The sequence below is a fragment of the Cetorhinus maximus genome, chromosome 4, assembly GCF_964194155.1.
Source record: "Cetorhinus maximus chromosome 4, sCetMax3.hap1.1, whole genome shotgun sequence".
NCBI classification, from domain to species: Eukaryota; Metazoa; Chordata; class Chondrichthyes; order Lamniformes; family Cetorhinidae; genus Cetorhinus; species Cetorhinus maximus.
This window is the reverse complement of record NC_135882.1, coordinates 98181583-98205095: the sequence shown is the minus strand read 5'-3', so window position 1 is coordinate 98205095 and position 23513 is coordinate 98181583. Positions and strand designations below refer to the sequence as shown.

General features: G+C 43.2%; 1 protein-coding gene across 2 annotated transcripts in view; it reads left to right on the top strand.

The window, feature by feature from the left end:
- Positions 1–23513, top strand: part of sntg1 (syntrophin, gamma 1) — a 637587-nt gene that overhangs the window by 595126 nt on the left and 18948 nt on the right. For both annotated transcript variants that reach the window (XM_078539715.1, XM_078539716.1), the window contains exon 16: positions 4540–4692. In XM_078539715.1, coding sequence (XP_078395841.1) covers positions 4540–4692 — 153 coding nt within the window. The remainder of the gene's footprint in view (positions 1–4539; positions 4693–23513) is intronic.

Below are 23513 nucleotides of genomic sequence, written 5' to 3'. Positions count from 1 at the left end.
TTGGTGGGCGGGCGCAGGCCCACCTGACTGAGCGTAAAATGCCGCGCGATGACGTTGGGCTTGTGTCCCGACCTCATTGTGCACTCTCGCGATATTTCAGTCGGTGGGCACGCGCCGGAGTCGGCAGTGCATCTGCCAACAATTAAAAGGCCTACTAAGGCCATTTAAAAAGTAATTGAAGTAGATTTTTCACTGCCTGTCCAACCTTACAGTTGGCGGGCAGGCGAAAAGGCCACGAGCTGGATGAGGTTTCCAAAAGCAAATAAAAATTAAATAAAAACTTTTAATTATTCATAAATAACATGTGTCTGCTGATGTGACAGAGTCACATGAGGGGACATGTTTCATAATATTTATCAAATCTTTAATTTTTTTTCAAATCAGTTCACCTCCCACACAGGCAGCACTCAGCACTGCCGCTTGCATTTCACGCTGGGCGGGCCTTAATTGCCCCACACCAGCATGAAATTGCCTTCTGGGCCTGATCGTGTGCGGCAGGCAGCTTCCCGTCTGCCCACGCCTGCCCCCGCCAATCCTGCACGCCAAGGACAAAATTCACCCATGGTGTCAGAAAGTGAAGAAAATATAACTTTTTGAATCCTAAAATGATCCAGAGAAGACACTGAGAACCCTGGAATACAGAAATGTTCAAATCTGCAGAAAACTATTAAAAATAGGGCAAAGGAAAAACACAAAGCTGCAGAAAAAAGACAGACAAAGGCTGCAAATAAATTACTGCGTGAGTAAAATGGCTACAGTAAATTTTCCACTCCCAACTCCAATCGAATTGAAAAGTGATGCATGGCAAAACTGACAGTTTTCCCACTTACAATGGCAAAACTATGAGATTGGAACAGACTTAATTAATAAACCTGAACTGATAAGAGTAGTCAAACTTTTAACACTGCTAGGGAAGGACTGCTCTAAATTTACCAGATGAGCAAAGAAAAAAGACGAGAGATATTTGAAAGCCTTGAAAGTACATTTTGAACGCTGGATTAATGTTACATGTGAACGTTATGTATTCAACACTAGAGTTCAGAGTGAAAACTAAACCATTGAATGGTAAACAAGGGTAGTAACGTAACTGGAAAATCATGTGAATTCAGACAGCAAAAATATGATCTGATCAAAGATAGATTGGCTGAAGCGTGAGAGACTCCTCAGTGAGAGCAAGTCTACTAAAAGATGAAAAACTGACACTAAAGACGTGTCAAAATGCAGAAGTTGTGAAACCTAAGCTAGAGTATATGTATGGCAGAGCAGCCCAGGAGATACATTATGCTGAAAGACAATCCAAGCCAAAAGAGGAGAGCAATTGCAGACATAGGGCAGGGTGCAAATACTGCAGAGGACAGCATGCACAGGGAAAGAAGGATTGTCCAGCGTGGGGAAAGCAGTGTTTTAATTGCAAGAAGCAGAATCATTGCACAAGTGTTTGGCTAGACAGGAGCAAAACAAGCCTCGCAGATGGCCAAGGGAGAGATATCAGCAAAAATGTCTGATGAAGAACTACATACCATACAACAGGTTGGTTCTGTCAAATCTACAGGCAACAAATGGTTTGTGACTGTCACCATGATGACCGCAGAGGGAGAGTATCAGGCAAACAAAAAATGCCAAATAGACACTGGTGCATCATGCAACATAATGGCCTTCACAGATCTGTGTGAAGTGGCTCAACATGGCGATCCAAAAATGGAGACCTCGAAAGTAAGGTTGAGGCTATATGATAGCACAATACTCATACCAAGAGACAACTTATCTGAGAGACCTATGCAATGGCAACAAGGAAGATCTGGAGTTCCAGATTATAGATGGGATGCAACGTCCACTCATTTCAGCTGAAGCAAGTCTAAAACTTGGACTGATAACTCTAAACGCGCCAACAGAGAAAAGGAAGCAACAGATTCCAGAGTGAGAGAGACAATATGTAAGTAAACCACAAGAAGGTTGCCAACCACATCAGTGCAATGAAATGCATAAGCAGAAGATAAATGAAGCTGTTCTACAGGAAAATTTACATATCAGAGCTGAACTGGAAGATTTGTAGGGCAAGATTCCAGCTGAGTATATACCATTGAAAATGCATGATAAACTGAAGTCTTCAATGAACCAAGCTGTGCAAGATCAGAACAAAAAAAATTCAGAGACAACACTAAGGTACCAGGAGGAAAGAATGACCCACAATTCCACAGTTGGTGAGTCAAAGTGAGAGTTGAAAAAACTCAACCAGATGTACAGCCAGGCAAAACGGCAGGCAGAAAAGGTACACAAAGAAGTTGCAACCTTGAAAGAACCCTTGAAGAATCAATATATAGCCATGGAAAAACATGAGGAGCCAGTCAGGGCACAAACCCTCGATGCTCTCAACAGGAGTCAGCCCATGTGTAAGCTTGGGAGTGAAGCTGTTCCTTCACAGCAGTTGGGAGCAGCAATCTCACCAGCTGCATAGAGTACAAAGCTATCATCAATACCGAGGTCCATGTGCCCCCAACAATCCCAATGAAACAACAACAGTCACCAAGGCAACAAGGGCCATTGGAAAGTCCCTCTCCGGACAAAGAACTTCACCCAGACAAACAGCAAATACCAATGTGCATGCTGACCATTAAGACACCTGCACGATTTAAAGACTGTGTGTGCAATGCATGTGCAGTGACTGACTCATAGAACAAACAGCGGTTAATGCCTGAGAACAGTGGGTGTTTAGTGGGTAACTTGGGTAACTCACAGGCACACAAGATCGTGCATACAAAGGTGTCTTTTGTTTGCTAGGAAAATGGGAATATTTATATCTTTCATTCAATATGGAAAGGGGTATGTTTGGGTTTTGAAATGTAACCAGTCTGATTGTCACATCTGGCTTTCCATAGTCTTATGACTATGCCATGAGGCTGCCTCTGGAGGCAGACATCTTACAGGAGTTCAGTAAAGTCCCTCATAGAGACTGACACTGAAGAAGACTGCTGTCCTTATAAACGAAACAATAGTTATCCTAGTGAATTTGTGCTGCACCCGTTTTGTTGTCTCAATATATTTCCTGTCACTTGGAGACCAAAACTGCAAACAATACTCCAACTGTGGCCTAAATAAGATTTTACAGAGATCCACCACAAAGTCTCAAATTTTACCTTTTGTAATTAAATTTTACCTGATACCTTTTGTTTTAAAATGAGATAGCCAAAAGCAACCCATTGAAACAGTAACTTTAAAATATTAACCTTTCCATTAAAAAGGTAGCTTTCCATGATACAATGCTGAGCTAAAAAAAAGCTTCAGCTAATATTTGACATGTGGGAAAAGGGAGAGGCACGCATCAGCCCAGATCTTCCATTTGCCGGGCTGAGGAGTTGGGGGTGGGGGTGCCGGGGGATGGCGGGATGTCGTACACTGGAGAAGACGCACGGGGGGGTGGACCCCTGGAAGCCCCCATGAAAGGACTGCTTGGGAATTGCCCAGGAAGTTTAAACTTCTGATGGGCAGTTACACTGTGCCTGGAACCATCCGAAACTTAAATTAAATCACAGTCTTTGGATGGTTCTTACTCTCTTCGCAAAATAGTTGCTTAGGAAAAGTTAGAAGGATTAAAACTACTTCTAACTCCTGAGTAACTATGGCACTGGCACCCACCCACTGCCGGACTACCCCCAACCCCCGACTACCTTCCTGACTCCCCCACCGTCTATCCTCCCCAACTCCCTACCACCTTCCATCCCCCCGGCTACCATCCTACCCCCCCCAACCCTGACTAACCCCTGAACCCCCAACTACCTCCCACTCCCCAACTACTCTCCCACCCCCTGACCACCCCCAATCCTCCCGACAGTCCCCTGGCCATTTGACCCCACCCCCGACCACACCTTTGAATTTCCCCTCAACCCGACCATCCTCCTGACCACCTCCCCACACCCAACTACCCCCTGACCTCCTATCAACCCCCCCCCCATCACACTCCCAAGCTCCTGACCACCCACCCCCCTCCCCCACCACCCAACATCCACCCCCCGGGCCCATCCTACTCTCCGATCAAAGTGGCTGGTACCTTTAAACTTACCTGGTTTACAGCAGCTAGTGCTGTAAAAAAGGGCTGTGGCTTCACTTCCCCCTCACCCCTGCCCTGCACAGAAAGGACTCCAGGAGCAGCCATGCTGTACATTTCTCACCAGGTCCAGACGAGAAACGTGCAACTCCAGACTTGGGTAAGTAAAGATGAGCGGAGTTGTAACCTGACAGTGATTACCGCTCCATGGAAGTTCTGGGTCATCATTCTTTCACCACAATGATGCTATGCACAATCAACATGGCAGTGTTTTTTTTCAGACCAAATGATCATTATTTGGAAGTGAACTTAGAAGAAAGACTTGTCAACACATTTTGTTAAGAATTCACTTCCTGCGATATTACATTTGCAACTGAAACAAATAAACAACTTGCTTGCATCAAGTGTTGCATTTGCAGTTTATATCCTTAATGTGTGTGTTAGGTGGAAATATTAATTGATGTATGCCAGATTATATAACTTCAGGTTTTCATCAGGACAGTGACCTGTGGGACCGGCGGAAGCACTGTTTTAGTGTTCAGACAGAAAATGGAGAGGACCTTATCTTCAGTGTGGAATTAGAATATGAACTTATTCTCTGGGAAAAGGCCTTTCAGACGGCAACCTTCTTAGAGGTGGAACGGATGCAGGTACTACCAAAGCTAAGCTATCAGAGATAAATATACGTAAGCTTCGGGCTCTGTTTAGTTTGTACTCATTGCACATTCCTCAGTATCAATTTGGTGCTGTTCATTCCCATAATTTCACCGACATTCAAAATAATAATTTCAACAATTCCCACTTACTGAGAGCAGACCAGCACTCTTTTGAACAGATAATTGTAGCTGTGTTGCCAACATTGATGATTTCAATCATAATTTATTGATTTTGCATTATCTCTTTATTGCGAACAATTCAAGGTGATAAAAACGAGAGAAAAATTATCTCACCTATTCCCTTTTGTCCTGGTGAATCACAACATTAAAAACTCTAATTAATAAATCATTAACAAGTATAAGAGTTGCCAATGTTACTGTGGTGAAGTTACCAGATGATGATGTCACAACTTGTTACTGTTGGTTTATATGTGCTAGGCAACATGGAGCGGGGACAGGTTAATAACCTTTAGGAACAAAAGAAGGGCTTTTGCTCCAATAATAGTGTCTTTTCATTTTTAAATCATGTTTTACTTTAAGAAGTTTGCTTCGATTAATAAATTGAATTGCTTTTAGTGATATAAAATAAACATTGAATCACTGAAACTTTGTATAAATCCAGCCAGCTGCAAGAGGTGCAACATCATCATATCCAGCTGACAAACTGCTTTCAGACTCTCCACAGATACCAATGGCTGCTCAGCAAGTGGAAATCACTCACTTGTATTCTTTTCTGTTTTGATGCAATGCTAAAAATGGCAACAAAAGGAACACAAGACTGGAACAAAGAGGGATCTTTACTTTTGTGTGACAGTGTAAAATGGGTGATATTTTCCTCAATTTTTATTTCCCATGCCCCTGGCATGATGCCAAATTTTATGATGCGCCTCCCCCCCCTGCATATGCCAACCAGCCCCTGGTGAGCAGTAAAATCCAGCCCATAAACAGGTTTACAGCACAGAAGGAGGCTATTCAGAATCAGGGTGGAGGGTGGAAGAATGGGGAAATGGGGCAGGGGAAGAGAATCAACAGCTAAATTGAAATTCCAGCTAAGCTTAACCAAATAATAGTTGAAAACAAAGGAGCAACTTGAATGGAACTAATAATTAGAGGAAAAATAAGCTTAACATAAGGCTTTTATTTTAAAATAAATGTATTTATTCAAATCTGTCATTTTCCCTGAAATTAAATGGCCAAGATAATAATAAAAAATCAACTCTTTTCCCTTCGGTGTCTTGAAGAGACACAATGAGAACTCGATGTAAAATAAAAGTTTATTCCCACATTCCTGCCATACACTCCCCATCCTTGCCCTGCCCTGGTGGGAACAATACAAGTGGAAGCTTTAGAAGACAGGCAGAGGGGTGTTGGTATATTCCCATCGTAATTCTATTCCCCACATCAAGACCTGTTGGCGGATTGGCTTGGGGATGGAGGGTGCCAATGGGCATAGGAGCCCATAAAGGAGGCACTCCCCTCCCCCTCTTACCTTGACCAGCCCCAGTCTGATCAGTGACAGCTGTGGGCTGGACACTTGGCCTGGGCAGTGGAAGCAGAGACCTTTAATATTGTTAAGGCAGAGCTAGATAGATTCTTGATAAGCAAGGGGGTGAAAGGTTATCAGGGTTAGGCGGGAATGAAAGGTTATCAGGGTTAGGTGGGAATGTGGAGTTGAGGTTACAATCAGATCAGCCATGATCTTATTGAATGGCAGAACAAGCTCGAGGGGCAGAGTGGCCTACTCCTGCTCCTAATTCATATGTTTGTATGTTCGTATGGGTTAAATCACAACAGTGGAGGAAGGAGACCCATAAGCAGCCATTAATTGGCCATTGAAGTGCTTCAGCTGGCCCATGGGCAGGCAGACCTACTGATGCCTCCCCTGTCACTGATAAAATTGCAGCAGATGGTGGAGCTGGGTGTGTATATGACGGGAATGATGCCCATGCCATGATGCGAAATTTTATGGTGCGTCCTCCCCCCCACCCCTGCACATGCTAACCTGCCCCTGGGGAGCAGTAAAATCCAGCCCTTAAAAACATTACAGCACAGAAGGAGGCTATTCGGCCCATTGTGTCTGTGCCAACTCTCTGCAAGAGCAACTCACCTAGAGCCACTCCCACCCCTTTTTCCTGGAGCTCGGTAATTTTTTCCCTTCAGAGAATTATACAATTAATTTTTGAAGGCTTTGTTTGAATCTATGTTCACCACACTCTCAGGTAGTGTATTCTAGATCCTAACCACTCACTGCACAAAAATGTGATTTCACCATTACTTCTTTTGCCAACCACCTGAAATTGGTATAATCTGGTTCTCTTTCCTTCTGCTAACATGAACAGTTTGTCCTTATCTACTCTATCCAGACAGTTCCTGATTTTGAACATCTCTATCAAATCTCATATTGCGCTTCACTTCGCCAAGGAGAACAGCCCCAGCTTCTCTGATCTATCCACGTATCGGAAGTCTCTCATCCCTGGAAATATTCTCATGATTTTTTTCTGTACCCTTGCTAATGTTTGCACATTCCTTCCTAAAGTGTTGTGCCTAGAACCGGGCACAATATTCCAGTTGAGACCCAACAAGTGTTTTATACAGGTATCATAAATTTCTTGCATTTATATTCTTTGCTGCTATTTTTAAACCTCAGGACCCTATATGCTTTATTAACCACTTTCTCAACTTGCCCTGCCACCTCCAATGGTTTATGCACATTTACAGCCAGGTCCCTCTGCTCCTGCATCGCCTTCAGAATTGTACCATTCATTTTATATTGCCTCTCCTTATTCCTGCCAAAATGAATCAATTCACATCTTGATGCATTAAATTTCACCTGTGATGCTCATTTCACCAGTCTGTCTATGTCCTCTTGACGTTTATCACTACCCCCTTACAGTTCACAATAATTCCAAGTTTTGTGTTATTCACAAGTTTTGAAATGTTGCCCTGCACACCCAAGTGTAGGTTATTAATATAGATCTAGGAAAGCAATGATCCTAACACTGACCATTGGGGAACCACATTATGGCCAGAAACTTACCTGTGTTGGGCAGGCTGGGCAGGAGTGGGTGAGAGCCAATCGCCGCCCACGATCAGCTCCATGCTGCCATTTAATGTGGGCGGGCCAATTAAGGCCCACGCAGCATGACGTACAGCCAGTAGCACTCAGATTTACCTGTGCAGGTGGCAGGAGGAGAGCTAGTCTAAGCCTGCACTCTTTCGCGCTTGCGCGCGAAAGAGAGCAGGAACCTCCCTGAGGTACGAAGCTGCCTCAGGGAGATTAAGTTGCTTAAAAAATTTAGTTATACATAAAGTACAAAATTATTTAAACATGTCCCCTCATTGACAGTGCCACATGAGCTGGGACATGTTTTTATATTTAGGAAATTTTTATCATTTAATTAAAAGCTTTAGGAAACCTCATCCCGCTCGTGGATGAGGTTTCCTAAAAAATGCAAAGGTTGCTTGGGCTCTTCACCTGCCCGCCAACCTTAAGGTTGGATGGGCAGCATTGCAAACAACTTGAATTGGTTTTTTGATGCCTCTGAACGAAAGATCTAAATGACGCGCGATGACGTAGGGATGCACGTCCGATGTCATCTCATATCATTTTGCGCATCGGCGTGTCAGGCCCACCCCCGCACGCTGACAGAAATATTCAGGCCTATATTTCTTCCTCTAGTCTGAAAAACAACCATTAACCACTACTCTCTGCTTCCTGTTGCTCAGCCAATTTTGTAGTCATGTTGCACTGTCCCTTTTATTCCATGGGGTCTAATTTTGCTGACAACTCTGCTCGCGCTTTATCAAATGCCTTTTGGATGTACATGTACACCACTGCAAATGCAGTACCCTCACCAACCTTCTCTGTTACCTCATCAAAAAACTCAATCAAGTCTGTTAAGCATGATTTGCCTTCAACAAATCAGTGTTGGCTTTCCATACTTAACCCACATTTGCCCAAGTGACTATTAATTTTGTCCTGAATCATCTTTTCTAAAAGCTTCCCTATCAGCAAGATTAAACATTCTGGCTTAGTTACTTAGCTTATCCTGACATTTTTTGAACAAGGCTATAACATTTGCAGTTCTCCAGCCCTCTGATACGACTCCTGCACCTAAGAAGGATTCTAAGAATATGGCCTATGCCTCTGCAATTTTCACCTTCACTTCCCTCAGTATCCTTGGATGCTTCTTATCTAGCCCTGGTGATTTATCAGCTTCAAATACACCCAGCCTATCAAATACCTGCTCTTTATCAATTTTTAGTACATCCAATGTCTCAACCATTTCTTCTTTCACTATAATTGGGTAGAATCTTCTTTCTTGGCACAAAACAAATACGAAATACTAATTTAGAACTTTGGCCACACCCCTGCCTCTGTGTGAAACCCCATTTTAGGCCCCATTCTGACTTTCACCACTGTTTTACTATTTATATGCTTTTGGATTCCCTTTTATGTTAGCCACCAGTCTCTTCTCATATGCTTCCTTTGCTTCTCTTAATTTTTTTTCACTTACTCTTTGCACCTTCTATATTCAGGCTGATTCTCAATTGTATTATCTGCCTGACATCTATCATATGCCCCCCTTTTACTTCATTTCATTTATATCTCTTTCTTCATCCAGGGAGCTCTGGATTTGTTTGCCGTACATTTCCCCTCTTGAGAATGTATCTCAACTGCACCTATACTATCTCTATACCTCTTTAAAAGCAGCCCATTGTTCCATAGTTGTGCCTTCAATTCCTTGATTTTATTCTACCTTGGCCAAATCCATGCTCATCCCATTGAAGTTAGCCAACCCAAATTAACTATTTTTCGCTCTGGATTGCTCCTTGTTCTTCTCAATAGCTAACCTAAACCTTATGATACAATGACCACTGTCCCCCACATGTGCCTCTACTGATATTTGATACATACTGATGTAGAAAATCCTCCTGAACACACTGTCAAAATTTTTGCCTCTCTCTGCCATTTACACTATTACTATCCCATTCTATATATGGATAATTAAAGCCCCCCCATTATAATTACTCTATAATTCTTTCACCTTTCTGTAATTTCCTTGCAAGTTTGTTCATCTATATCTTTCCCATTAGTTGATGACCTATATATACTCAGAAGTGTAATGGTTGTTTCTTAGCATTAACTAAGTAGATCCTGTCCTTAACTCCTCTAGGATATTCTTTGTCTTCAGCGCTGTAATGTTCTCCTCCTTCTTTCTTTATTTCCCTATTTTCCCTGAACATCTCGTATCCATAAATATTTAGCACCCATGCTTGTTCTTTTTTGGGCCAGGTTTCATTTATCAACACAACATCATATCTCCACGCAGCTATCTGCACCTGTAGCTCACCAACCTTATTTACCACACACCCCACATTTACATACGTGCATAGTAAACCTAATTTAGACCTTATTACATTCCATCTTAATCTGACAACACCTAATACCTTACTATTTCCTACTCTAATGCTATTTGTTCCTCCAAATTCCCTTTGCACCTCTCTAATATTATGTCCAAATTCCCACACCCCTACCAAGTTAGTTTAAACTTCCTTCAAAAGAAAAGATGAACTATATTACAATACTCCTCCACCCACAACTATACCTTTACAGATATATATAGATTTGTAAGGATAAACAAGTCACAAAAGCTATCTTATACTTTAATGTTCACAGTAAGCACACAGTCCATGTGAACCAATAGCCACCCTGTTGTCAGACATACCACACTCCGAAACCAAGTGACAGATGCCGCCTCAACCAGATGCCATGGATCTCTCCTCAACTCTCTCCGGACGCTTGTCACATCGTAAACCAACCGGTCTCGCCACACTCTGTCTTTCACATGAGGGTTTCCAAACTCCACTCTCCAAGATCTCACCTTGGAATCTTCTCCCAAACTGACGCTTTCTCTCAGACACCTTCCACAAGAATTCACCTCCAGGGTTCCGAACTCTCCTTCTGATGTTCCGCTTCCCTGGGTTACCACATACATTCAAGCTGTCTTCCACATGCTCTCTCTCACCAACTCAGCCACCAACAGTACCACTGCTTCACAAGCCAATAACAAAGAGTTACAGACCTTCACTTGTCTTTTTGGAACTTCTTGCCTCTTGCAAGCTGTTTTCACTTTAAATCTGCTTTCTGCAGCTTTTATCTCTTTAAACCTGAAACTTGGAGCCTTACTCTCTGCCCCACACTCTTAACTTCATAAGCAGGACCTTTCCTGGGTTTCTGTCCTTCCTTTTGACTAGAAGGTGGTCTTGGGACTTTCCCCTGTTCCACTCCCCTGGATTTTTGGGTCTTTTCCCTTAGCTTGGGACTGGCTATCTGTCCTTCTTGCTTCAGTCTCTCTCAGGCAGCTACTTTCAACCAACTTTAGCTTGGAGCTAGCTATCTTCCTCTTCTAGGCTACTCCTCTTGCACTTACTTCAAAACCAGCTGAACTCCAACAGCTTCCAAAACAAACTACTGTTTCTAGCTTTTCTGTGTGTGTCTGTGGGAGGGACCTGCCTCTCTGGATCCCTGTTGCTAGGCAACAGCCCAATTCTTCTACTTTTGTTCGTTTACCTTAGCTGCTAATGTTTTTACCTCATTAAAAACCTCATTAGAAATGCAGGCACCTTTTTAAAGTGAAACTAAAACTCAATTTGACCTTTCTTAACACACAGATACAGAAATACAAATCAAACTTAAATTTTAAAGCTGAAACTCATTCCTAACACCCACAAATGCAAATATAACTTACTTAAACTGTCTCTATTTCCTGACAATTAGCACATTGTACTGGGAGTAATTGGAGATCGCAACCTTTGAGTTCCTGTTTGCTAGCTTCACTCCTAGCTCCCTAAATGCAGCCTGCAGGACCTCATCCCTTTTTTTGACCCATGTCATTGACATCAATATGGACCACAACCAATGGCTATTCACCCTCACCCCTCCAAGTACTCTGCAGCCGCTCAGTGATATCATTGAAACTGGCACCAGGGAGTTAACTTACCGCCTGGATTCATTTCTGCAGCCGCCTGCATGTCCCACCAATAATCAAATCCTCCAATCCTTTTCAAACCTTCCTCCAGTTCCCTTGTGCAGTTCAGCCACCCGTGGTCCATGATGCCATGGACTAGCCTCTGGCTATATTACCCAAAGAACCATCACTCTCACCAGTATTCAGAATGGAATACTGGTTGGGGATTGAAATTTAGTCAGCGGACTCCTGCACTACTGATCTGGTCGTCCTCGCTGATAAACATCCATTAAATGAAACATGCACCAGAACTTCCAAGTTTGACAGGGGTATATAACAACTGCCTGACTATCTACACTTTTATTCTGTTTTCTTTTCCACATGTAAAATGAATAGACAATCCCACATTGTTCATGTTACGCCCCCAATGAATTTCAGTGCTCTGCCCATTGTTTCCTGAAAATAAAAATGATAATATCATGTCAGTGTCAGAGATTGTAACTACCTCAGCCCTAATCAACTCAAATACAAGTCCACTATCACTTTATTTTAAGACACTCATTGGTCTCCTTTTGCTCTTTTAGCGTCGCACAATTGAATACATTTTTGGATATAGGATTCATCTAATTTCAACAAAAATTTACATTTATCTGGCATGTTTAAAGTTGTCCCAAAGTGCTTCACAGAAATATAAGCATACAGAAAATGGACACCACGCCAAATCTTAAAAGGAGTGGTCAAACACTTGGTCAAAGAGATGTTTTTAATGAGGTTCTTCAGTGGGAGTGGAGGGACAATGAGGTAATTCAGAATGAGTGGCTGGATGGCTGAAGACATAAAGGTGAAGTAAAAGGAAAGGCAGATAAACAAGAGAGCAGAATTGGAGGAATGCAGAATTTTTGATAAAAAGGGCTGAAGAAGGTTACAGAGATAGGGAGTTATGAAGTGAAAAGGGGCTTAATCAGAAGGATGTGAAGTTTAACTGAAGGCTTTAGGGCCTGAGATTTATTACAGGGCAGAAAGGGCAGAGATGGTGGTGTGCGATTGGGTATGGACAGCAGAGTTTTGGATCAGCTGGCATTTCTGGAAAGTGGAGGATGGAAGGCCAACCAGGATCACATTGGAATAGTCAGGAGGTGCCAAAGACATAGATGAGGATTTCAGGAGCTCATGGGCTGCAATAAGAGTGGAGGACGGGCATGTTACAGAAGTGAAAATAGAAAGTTTTAGTCATCGATAATATACAGAGCTGAGGCTGTAATCAGTTTGGTTTATCCTACAACAGTAGATCGGGAAAAATGAAATTGCTGGAAGGGTTACAGAGTCTGGGGTAGGGGCCAAAACTTTAGTATTCCCAATGTTCAAGGTAAGCGCATTTGAATTTGGATGAAAATTTGGGAAATGCTAGTGGGTAGCTCGTTTTATACTCCACAGATTTTCTGTTCTATTGAAGTCAATGGAAATAAAAATTGAGTGAAGTGCACAACAGGCTGCTGATTCATTATCACCTCTTTTGCAATTTTGTCCCCATTGCATTTGGTTCCCTCTTAGTCCAATTGAGAAATAAAATGCATGCAAATAAATCCTTGGCAGTCAATGCTGATGCTCATCTTTCTAAAAGCATAAGAAAGCAATGAGCAAGAGAAGGTTATACATGGCCTATACAGTCTCTTTTTCACAAAATACATACAATCTAATGTAATATGAATTCAACCCAACCCAATCCATTTTCAACACAAAAACAGAATTACCTGGAAAAACTCAGCAGGTCTGGCAGCATCGGCGGAGAAGAAATCAGTTAACGTTTCGAGCCTTCATGGCCCTTCGGCAGAACTGAAGCATAGTTAGAAGAAGGGAGAAATATAAATTGGTTTAAGGTGGGGGGGGGGTTGGGGGTGGGGGGAGAGAGACACATTGAGGGTGTGGTGATTATGGAGATGAGCAGATAATCAAAAGATGTCACAGACAAAAGGGTCAAAGAGGTGTCGAAGGTGGTGACATTTGTCTGAGAAAAGTGCTAATTAAGAATGGAAGACAGGATATTCAAAGTACAGCTCTAGTGGGGGTGGGGTGGAAAGACTAACAAGGTTTTAGTTTAGATTTAAAAATAATGGAAATAGGTGGGGAAAGAAGAATCTATATAAATTATTGAAAAAAAAGGAGGGTGGGGGGGGAGAAACGGGGTGGGGATGGGGGGAGGGGGAGTTTAAGATCTAAAGTTGTTGAATTCAATATTCAGCCCAGAAGGCTGTAAAGTGCCTGGTCGGAAGATGAGGTGCTGTTCCTCCAGTTTGCGTTGGGCTTCACTGGAACAATGCAGTAAGCCAAGGACAGACATGTGGTCAAGAGAACAGGGTGGAGTGTTAAAATGGCAAGCGACAGGGAGGTTTGGGTCTTTCTTGCGGACAGACCGCAGGTGTTCCGCAAAACGGTCACCCAGTTTGCGTTTGGTCTCTCCAATGTAGAGGAGACCGCATTGGGAGCAACGAATGCAGTAGACTAAGTTAGGGAAAATGCAAGTGAAATGCTGCTTCACTTGAAAGGAGTGTTTGGGCCCTTGGACGGTGAGGAGAGAGGAAGTGAAGGGGCAGGTGTTGCATCTTCTGCGTGGGCATGGGGAGGTGCCATAAGTGGGGGTTGAGGAGTAGGGGGTGATGGAGGAGTGGAAAAAACTCTGCAACATCTTTCCTCAAGCACAAATTTAATAAGGCCAACATTCCATCACGCCTTTTTGCCTTCAATATCATTTATTTTTAACCTGACTATTGTTAGTCTCACCCTTAAACTGTCAAACCAAAGTAGTGGTTCTCATTCTCCTTTTCACTTCTTAATTTCCATACAGCCTTTCCCTGTTGAGATGGTCAAGATCAGAAACTTAAGGTGGTAAAGCTTATTTATTATAGTGAAGCAAGTGGCCTAGAATTTGATGCATTTATCCCTGAACTGGGAGTCTTCAAACTGACAATCAGTAAAATTGTTTTAGCATGACTGTGAAATGGTGCTGCTGGTATAATTGATGAATATTTGCAATACAACATACTGTTGTTAGCATTATCCTCCAAAGAGGAAAGCTCACCTGTTTAATTTGGCTATAACTTTTGACTTAAGTGTGCAATAGCAAACTAATGCCTCAAAATACTGGTCAGATTGCAAAGATCAAATGTTTAAGACTCTAAATAAAAGCACTGCAATTTTCATTTAATTTCCGTAACGATTTTTTTTGCAGTTATTTTTGCTATTACTGTATCAAGTATATCAAGAAAGAGCTGAAGCAACTGGATACAGCAAAGGCTATGGGCTCTGACGACATCCCGGCAATAGTACTGAAGACTTGCACTCCAGAACTAGTTGCACACTTAGCCAAGCTGCGCCAGTACAGCTACAACACTGGCATCTACCCAACAATGTGAAAAATTGCTCAAGTATGCCTTGTCCAAAAAAAGCAGGACAAATCCAATCTGGCCAAATATTGTCCCAACAGCCTCCTCTCAATCATCAGCAAAGTATAGACAGTGTCATCGACACCATGCGGCACTTACACAGCAACAACATGCTCACTGACACTCAGTTTGGGCTCCTGACCTCATTACAGCCTTGGTCCAAACATGGACAAAAGAGCTAAACTCAAGAGGTGAGGTGAGAGCGACTGCCCTTGACATCAAAGCAATATTTGACCGAGTGTGGTGTTAAGGAGACCTGGTAAAATTGAAAACAATAGGAATTAGGGGGAAAACATTGGTTGGAGTTAGACCTAACACAAAGGAAGATGGTTGTGGATGTTGGAGTTCAATCATCTCAGTCCTAGGACATTACCGCAGGAGTTCCTCAGGGTAGTATCTTAGGCCCAACCATTTTCAGCTGCTTCATCAATGACCTTCCCTCCATCATAAGGTCAGATGTGGAGATGTTCGCTGATGATTGCACAATGTTCACCATTCATGACTCTCAGATATTGAAGTAGTCTGTGTCCATTAGCAGCAAGACCTGGATAACATTCAAGCTTGGGATGATAAGTGGCATTGACATTCACACCACACAAGTGCCAGGCAATGACCACCTCCAACAAGAGAGAATCCAACCATCTCCCCTTGACATTCATCGCTGAATTTCCCCATTATCAATATCCTAGGGATTTACCATAACCAGAACTGGACCATCCATATATACTATGGCTATTGCCATTCCTTCACTGTCGCAGGATCAAGTTCCTGGAATTTCTTCCCTCATAATAACCTGTACCAGATGGATTGCAACGGTTCAAGAAGGCAGCTCACCGCCACCTTCTCAAGGGTAATTAGGGATGGGCAATAAATGCTGGCCTTGCCAGTGGCACTCATATCACATGAAAAAATAAATAAGTCTGTTGAAGTCAATTCATTTTAAAAAAGTTTTTCTTTTAATTGCTTAGTTCTTGGAGAGTGACATTGATAAGACAGCTTTTATTGTCTATATTTTTTTACTTTGAGAGTCAAATATACAGGGCCAGATTTTCTCTTTTGAGGCAGGGAGCAGAAGGTGGGAGATTTTCTGACATTGTGACCCTGCCTCCGTGCACCTGTATGCCCCATAACTCCTATATCCCCCACCCCAGACCCCTTCTATACCCTCATTCCCCATATCCCCCTCACCCACCATGCCCACTCACCCTGTACCCACTATGTACATAACTCATTAGCCTTTAAATAACATTGAGAAGTATTTGAGATGATCATAAAACTGTCAAAATAAACAAATGGTCATTCAAAAACCATTCATAAAGTATCCTCTTAGGAACTCATAATATTGGCATTATAAGTAAACTCACAGTCCCCTTGACTGCTCTGTCAACAACCCCCTGCTGAGCTGAGTCTATTAGTAGGTTTGAAGTTCAGCCAAGAATTCATACTGAAATTCCATTGCACAACTGTGCCAACAAAATCCACAGACTTGAACATTTTAAAGCATTTGAAACTATTCAAAGAGATCAGCCATCTATTTAAGCTTTGAAGGAGGAGAACAGATGCCTGAGCTGTAATTGAATGAAAAGAATAAATTGCAGGGGACAAATGACATAGTCAAATCTGAATATCAATATTGTTCAATGCGGAAGATCAGTTTATTCAGTAGGATAATGTACTCCAATGTGTCTGAAAACTTTTTCACTTTCACAATGCTGGTCAATTTAATGGCCACTTACCTTTTAAGAACAAAATCCTATCATCAATCATTGCATTAAAAACATATTAAACTTGTTGTTCAGCATCTCCTTATGACATGTGAAGTTGGCAACACCTTTTGAACTTAACTGTCAAAAGATTCCCGAATCCAGAAGAGGACTCCCCCATGGATTACGACACCTCTGAGCTGGTGTGAATCACGTCACCTTCAGAAGCTGATCAGACTCTATAAAAATCGCGGTGGGTGGGGTGGTGGTGGGTGAGGAAGGGGGGGTGGGGAACAGGTTGCGGGGTAGCCTCCAATATTTGGGCAGCCGGATGCATGCTTGCGACATGCACCCATATCCCCCACTCTTCAAATTGCCGACGACAGGAATGGAGCAGGAATCCCTAAATCAGGTCCAGCCCGCCATTTTTAAAGCCTGTCCAATGTAAGCTGGCCCCATATCGAAACAGAAAAATTCGACCCACAGTGTTGAACTGGATTTATAGGCTACATCAGGCAGCAAAGGTAGGTTCCTTTTCAAAATGATGCTAATGATCCAGCCCTTATAGTCGTTTTGTTCTAGTACCAGTGCACAATTACTATATATTTTAAATATACAATTAGCTATGGTGTGATTTGAACACCTGACAAGTAAGCTATACGTCTGCTTCCATAACAACTAGAAAAGGAAAGATTTGCAGGGCTGTGGGACCCATTGAGTTGTTCTTCGAAGGAACTGGCTCAGGTACGATGGGCTAAATGGCCTCCTCCTTTTCTGTAAGATTCTATGAGTTTTTACTTTAATATGTTTCTGATCAATTGTAAATCATCCCAGAGCAGGTTACCAAATGAGACTCCTTTAAATTTAGACTGAGGAGACAATGGCCGGGATTTCCCGGCCCCGTTGCGGATGGGACCCGCCGTGGGTGAGGCGGCACCCCATCCGGAAGTCCGTTGACTTGTGATGGGACCGGAAGATCGCAGCAGCAGGTGGGTTCGGAAAACCCCGCCCAATGTTTCTAATGGTTCAAATGTTGTTAGTGATTCCCAAGTATGAATAACAGCCACAATATCTGATTCAGTTCTTCTTGTTATAAACTTAGCAAGCACTCCATTTTGTTTCAAATTTATTTGTTTCATTGGTGAATGGGTCATTCTCATTCAAATTTAGTGAGCTTGATTTTACCTGCGTTTACAAAAATAAAAATTGTTCACGATAGCCAATCAGCACATATAAAGATAAAAGATGATTTGCTGTTTTGGGTTAAAAACAGAAAATGCTGGAAAAACTATGACTCTTCACACAGATTCAAAATGTTTGCCCATAACTTCCGAGCTGCCCAGCGTCGGATTTGGGAAGTATCCCAAAGATGAGCTGGGGAATCCCTCTGGGATGTCCCCAGGTGAAGGTTTGCAGGGCGATTGCCCAGGAGTGCTGACTTCCTCCGGATAATTGTGCTGCATTGGAACCATCTGAAAACACAGTTTAAATGGCAACCATCAGCTGGTTCCGTCAGGGTTATACCAATAGTTACTCAGAAAAAGTAAGAAGAATTAAAACCTCTTTTAACTTCTGAGTAATTATTATAAAGACCCAGGCCGACCCCATAGGTCCCGACTCCCACCCATGGGACTCTTCTCACACCCAACCCCCTCCAACCTCCAACACGCCCCACCCCTGACCTCCAACACCCCCCACCAACCCAACCTCCGACGCACCCCATGACCTCCAATCCCCCACCCACCCAGCCAATCTTCAATCCCCCAACTCCCCCGACCTCCGATACCCCCTATTGACCTCTGACACACCCCCATCCCTAACTGCGACACACCCCCCACACCCACCCCCATTGGACCTTGGAACCCCCCCAAGAACCTCGGACCCTGCCCCGCCCCATGGACTTCTGACTCACTGTCACCCACGCCCCCCGAACCTTTGATTGACCACTGCCCCTGACCTCAGACTACTCCCCCCTCCCCCTCCCCACGGACCTCCGACCTCTCCACCACTCCACGACCTTGGATCCCCTCCCCCACCACGAAGCTCCCTGGACCTCCGACCCCACCGGACTTCCAACACCCACCCACCATCCCCAGACCTTGGATCCGCCCCTGTGACTGCCCCTATATACGACCCCCCACCTGCCCCCCAAACCTCTGACCAACCCCTCCATGCTCCCGGTCCTCCACACAGTCCCACCACCCAATCCTACCCACTTACCTTAGATGCTTACCTTCCCCCTGGCCTGTCAATTTCCCTGGCCTTTTAAACTTAATCGCTTAATGGCAGTAAGTGCTGTGAAAAGGGGGGCATGGCCTCCTTGAATACGCTGGAGCTAGACTTCGCTGTGGCATGGTCTTTCAATGCAGGCTCCAAGCAGCTCCGGCGAATGTAAGTGTCAGCGTAATTTTCAAGAGCAGGTAAGCAGGTATTTATTTCTTCTCATTCCTGCGGGCCAGCACTTTCCAGCACCAGTCAGAAGTTATAGTTCGTTAACTCTGTTTCTCTCTCCACAGATGCTGCCAGACCTGCTGAGTTTTTCCAGCACTTTCTGTTCTTATTTCAGCTTTCCAGCATCTGCAGTATTTTACTTTTGTTTTGGTGTTTTGGATGTTGCCCCTTTTTCAGTATTTCCTCAGTTTGGGTTTCCAGCATTTGCTTTTCTTCTTTAATACCTTTGTAATTCTTTACTTGTTCTAAGTTTATGTATTGCCGTCACTGAGATTTGGTTATGTAAATAAATTAGAGGCACAGGATGTGAAATTCCCTTGCATAGCGCCACTGGAGGGGAACAAAGGGATATGTGACCTGTTTACTCAAAGGCTGTAACTAGCATGAGAACAGCAGTGGCATTGCCTCTAGATCTGTAGCGTGATAGGAGCAGAGGCTGTGGAGAGGACAGGTTCTGTGCCATCCCCTCTGCAAACTTGGGTACAGACTTCTCCATGCCCCTTGACAGAAGTCTGGCTGGCAGGTCAGTCAATGCACCCAGCATCTCAATGTACATGCCCATCATCGCTGTCATTAATGTGCCTTATTGAAGTCCTCATCTGAGTTCTCTGCAACAGAATACATCTGCAATTTCACCCTGGAGTGAGCTGGCAAAGTAAATATTCTCTAGCTGTCTCTTGGCTGCAGCCTACTTATTCCCGCATGGCTCACCACATACTGTTCCTAACCCTATACTAGCCTTCAAGGTACCAGTGCCAGTAGCTGGACTAGTGGTTGCGAGTGTCAAATCAAGTGACAGGGCCCCTTTATGCAAGCTGTGCTGTTGCTCTCTCCCTCAACCTTGGGCTGTTGTGGCTGGGCAGGCAGCAGCTCTTGAATGTCTGAAAGCTGGAGCCTGCCTTTAAGGAGAGCAGGTTGACTGTGTCATGTGGTTTCCGAACAATGCTATGGGCTTCTCTGCTGAGAACAGAGGCAAACTGCAGTGTTAAGAATAAGACATCAGTGTAGGAGTTGCTCAGCAAGATACTACATGGACCAAATCTGCATGCTACTCGATCTGAATGAATGCGGACAGGTAACAAATTGTGACCCCTCACCTGAAAATTTGGGTAATCCAATTCCTAGCCCATAATGTCCTGGCAACAAGTTATCTTAATAGCATTTCTGAATTGTCAGAAACACTTTTGTTTCAGTTTATATGAGAACAATAGCTATAAACTGAAATAACAAGAAACTCATTAATTGTCTCAATTAAACTCTGTTTAATTATGCACATATTTTGTCTAGTCTCTCACCCAGTCTCACTGAGATATGAGACAGGTTTGCCAAGATTGATGTTGACCACCTTGCAATACCCTTAACCATATCACACTTGCTTCTGCTCCATTGGTGTGGGGGATGATAAGATATTGAGAGGTTGGCTAACCCTTAACTTGGATTTTCAGAAGTTAAATACAAAGTATCTAGAATATTAAAAACTGCTTTCATAAGCAGCAAATACATGTAAAGATGGTGGGCATATGGTGGTTTTTATAATACACACAAAAAAATTTCTGGTTCATAATCCTATGATGAAATAGTATTTCAGATTTGCCTATGCCATTTAATATTTCTTGTAGTGTAATGAAACATCTAACCTTCCTTATTCTAGACTGGAGCATTTCAGTTAAACCTTTAATAGTTTAAAAAAAAATAAACTCCTATGATTTTCAGATGTTTGGACATTTGTAATGCACTGCAGCATTGCAATCTGCAAAAATCTACAATGTAGATTTTACTTAAGTGAAGTGCTTAGAATGTAATTCACAGAAGGCTGATTGGATTCTCCTGGTTTAAGCATTCCATAGCATTTACATACAGTTTCCTTTTCTCAATATGTGTGAAATATTCAGGACAGAATTTTACGCTCCTTGGGTGAGGGTTGGCAGGCTGGCAAATGGCATAAAATTGAGCAGCCCCAATGCAATTTTAGGCAGGTCAGTTGAGTTGTCAGGCAACCCGCCTGCCCTTGGGCCAATTGAGGTCCCTGGACTAGCCAATTAAAGGTTATTTTATTTAAGGGCCTTTTCCCACCCCGCCACAACATTTGCTTCCATGGGCAGAGGCCTGAACCAAGTTTGAAGCCTTCCAGGTCCACTCCTCGGGCAATTGACAGGAAAATGGATGAGAAGGGTTCCTTCTTTACAGGCTCTTCCTCATCCCATTGGAGGATCGCCCCCCGCCCCCCCCCAGTCTTCCCCACCTCCACAGCCCCCTTCCCCCCCACCAAGGTTTCCCCTATGGCCTATGCACCACATCTCCCACCCCACAAACCCACCTTCAGGGGACCTCTTAGCCGACCCCACAGAGAACCCCACCAACTTACTTCAATATCTGGCTCCAGTGACAATCTCCGTTGGGGCCTGCTGCAGTGCCAGTAGTAGTTAACACTCTAGGTGGTGCTGCTGGGACTAGAGAGCTGCCAGGCATTTGATTGGCCAGCAGCTCTCAGAGGTGGGAATTCCTCCCAAGATAGTGGGCTGGAGGGGGAAGTTTCACCCTGAGCCAAGTAACACCCCTCCAATCATTAAATGGCTGCTGAGCGACCCGCCATAGGGGCTTTCCACCGACTTATTCACCAGGGTCGAGGGTGTAGGGAGGTGCGGAAAGCCTGGTTAAATTCTGACCTCAATTAAATTTTAAATGGGAAGAATGAGTATCTGAAGTTTATTAGCTTGTATTAAAATGCAAAATAGTAACAAATGCGTTTACTTTATGTAATGAGTTATGATCTGGCATGCCCTGCTTCAAATTTATTCAATTTAAATAAATAAGTAAATGGAAGTAGACTCAATTGTGACTTTCAAAAAGGAATTGGTTAAATACTTAAAGGAGAAAATTTTGCAAAGCTGTGGGGAAAATGTAGTGGAGAGGGACTAATTCGATAGCACTTTCAAAGAGCACACACGCTACTAGAAAGTTGATATTTAATCCTCAATGCTTCAATCAAATATAACAATTATGATATAATTTTTTATATATATATAAAACAAACTAGAGAGGCTGAGGACCAGTACAAACATTCCTAGCCTGATTGTACAAATGAAGATGGGCTGTGATGCAATTATCTATCTTTAGAAGTAGGAATCTTTAACAGAATGAATTAACAGGGAAATTATACTTTGGGCTGGATCTTTATGTCTATGCCCATGTCAGAACAGAGGCGAGTGAGCCTTAATTAGGGATTCTGGGATCCCTACCCCCTGTCACCGGCATGTTAAGGATACGGGTAGCGAGACCACATGGTGCTCCCCTGACCTTGCCAGCTCCATTGCTGGGGTGGACATTTCATACAGCACCCCCCACCCCTTCAATTTTGATGGGGTCAGGCCAGTTTCTGAAGGTGATGTGTTTCACGGCAGCTCAGGAGCGTTGTGAGCCATGGGAGAGCCCTCGTTCTTAGTCTGGAGTGAGGAACTTTTTGACAGATAGTTCAAAAGGTAGTGCCAACTTCACATGTCAAAATATAATGGTGTATGATAAGTTAAAAATGCTTTTAATGCAGAGGTTAATGGTAGGACTTTGTCCTTAAAAGGCAAATGACCATTAACTTGATTGTCATTGTGAAAATGGAAGTATTGAGATACATTCCAAGTACATTATCCACTGAATAAAGTACTTTTCTACATTGAACAATTGTGATGTTCAGATTTGATTGTGCCAGTAATCCCCTGTGATTTAATCTTTTCATTGGTTGATATTTGACATTTGTTCCCCTGCTTTTAAGCTTGAACAGACGACTTAAAAGTTTTAATGTATTCAGCTCTGGAGGTTTTGTTTCTACAGCAGTGCAATTGAATCTCATTATGAATGCTCAACTGAGCTCCAAACCCCACTAATGGATTTCGCTTGGCAGGAGTTATTGACACAGCTGTCAAGGGTACTGTGAGTTTATTTATTTTGACATATTATAATCACTTAATGAAATAATGTCTTTTGATGTGGTATTAAAATGGCTATTTGTTTATCTAGACAGTTTTATGATCACATAAATAATTTTTTGAAGTGTCTTTGAATGACACACGGAGCAGGGTGGGGGAGTGTTGATGGCTTATGGAGAGTGGGTGGGTGGGTGACATGGAGGTGAGAGAATAAAGGGGGCAAGAGTTAGGGAGCCTCGAAATCATCTACCGAACTGGGCCGATGTCCCAGGTGACTTAGGTGGACCTTTTATCCTGGCCTTCTCGACATCAGCCTGCCTCTGTTTCTGA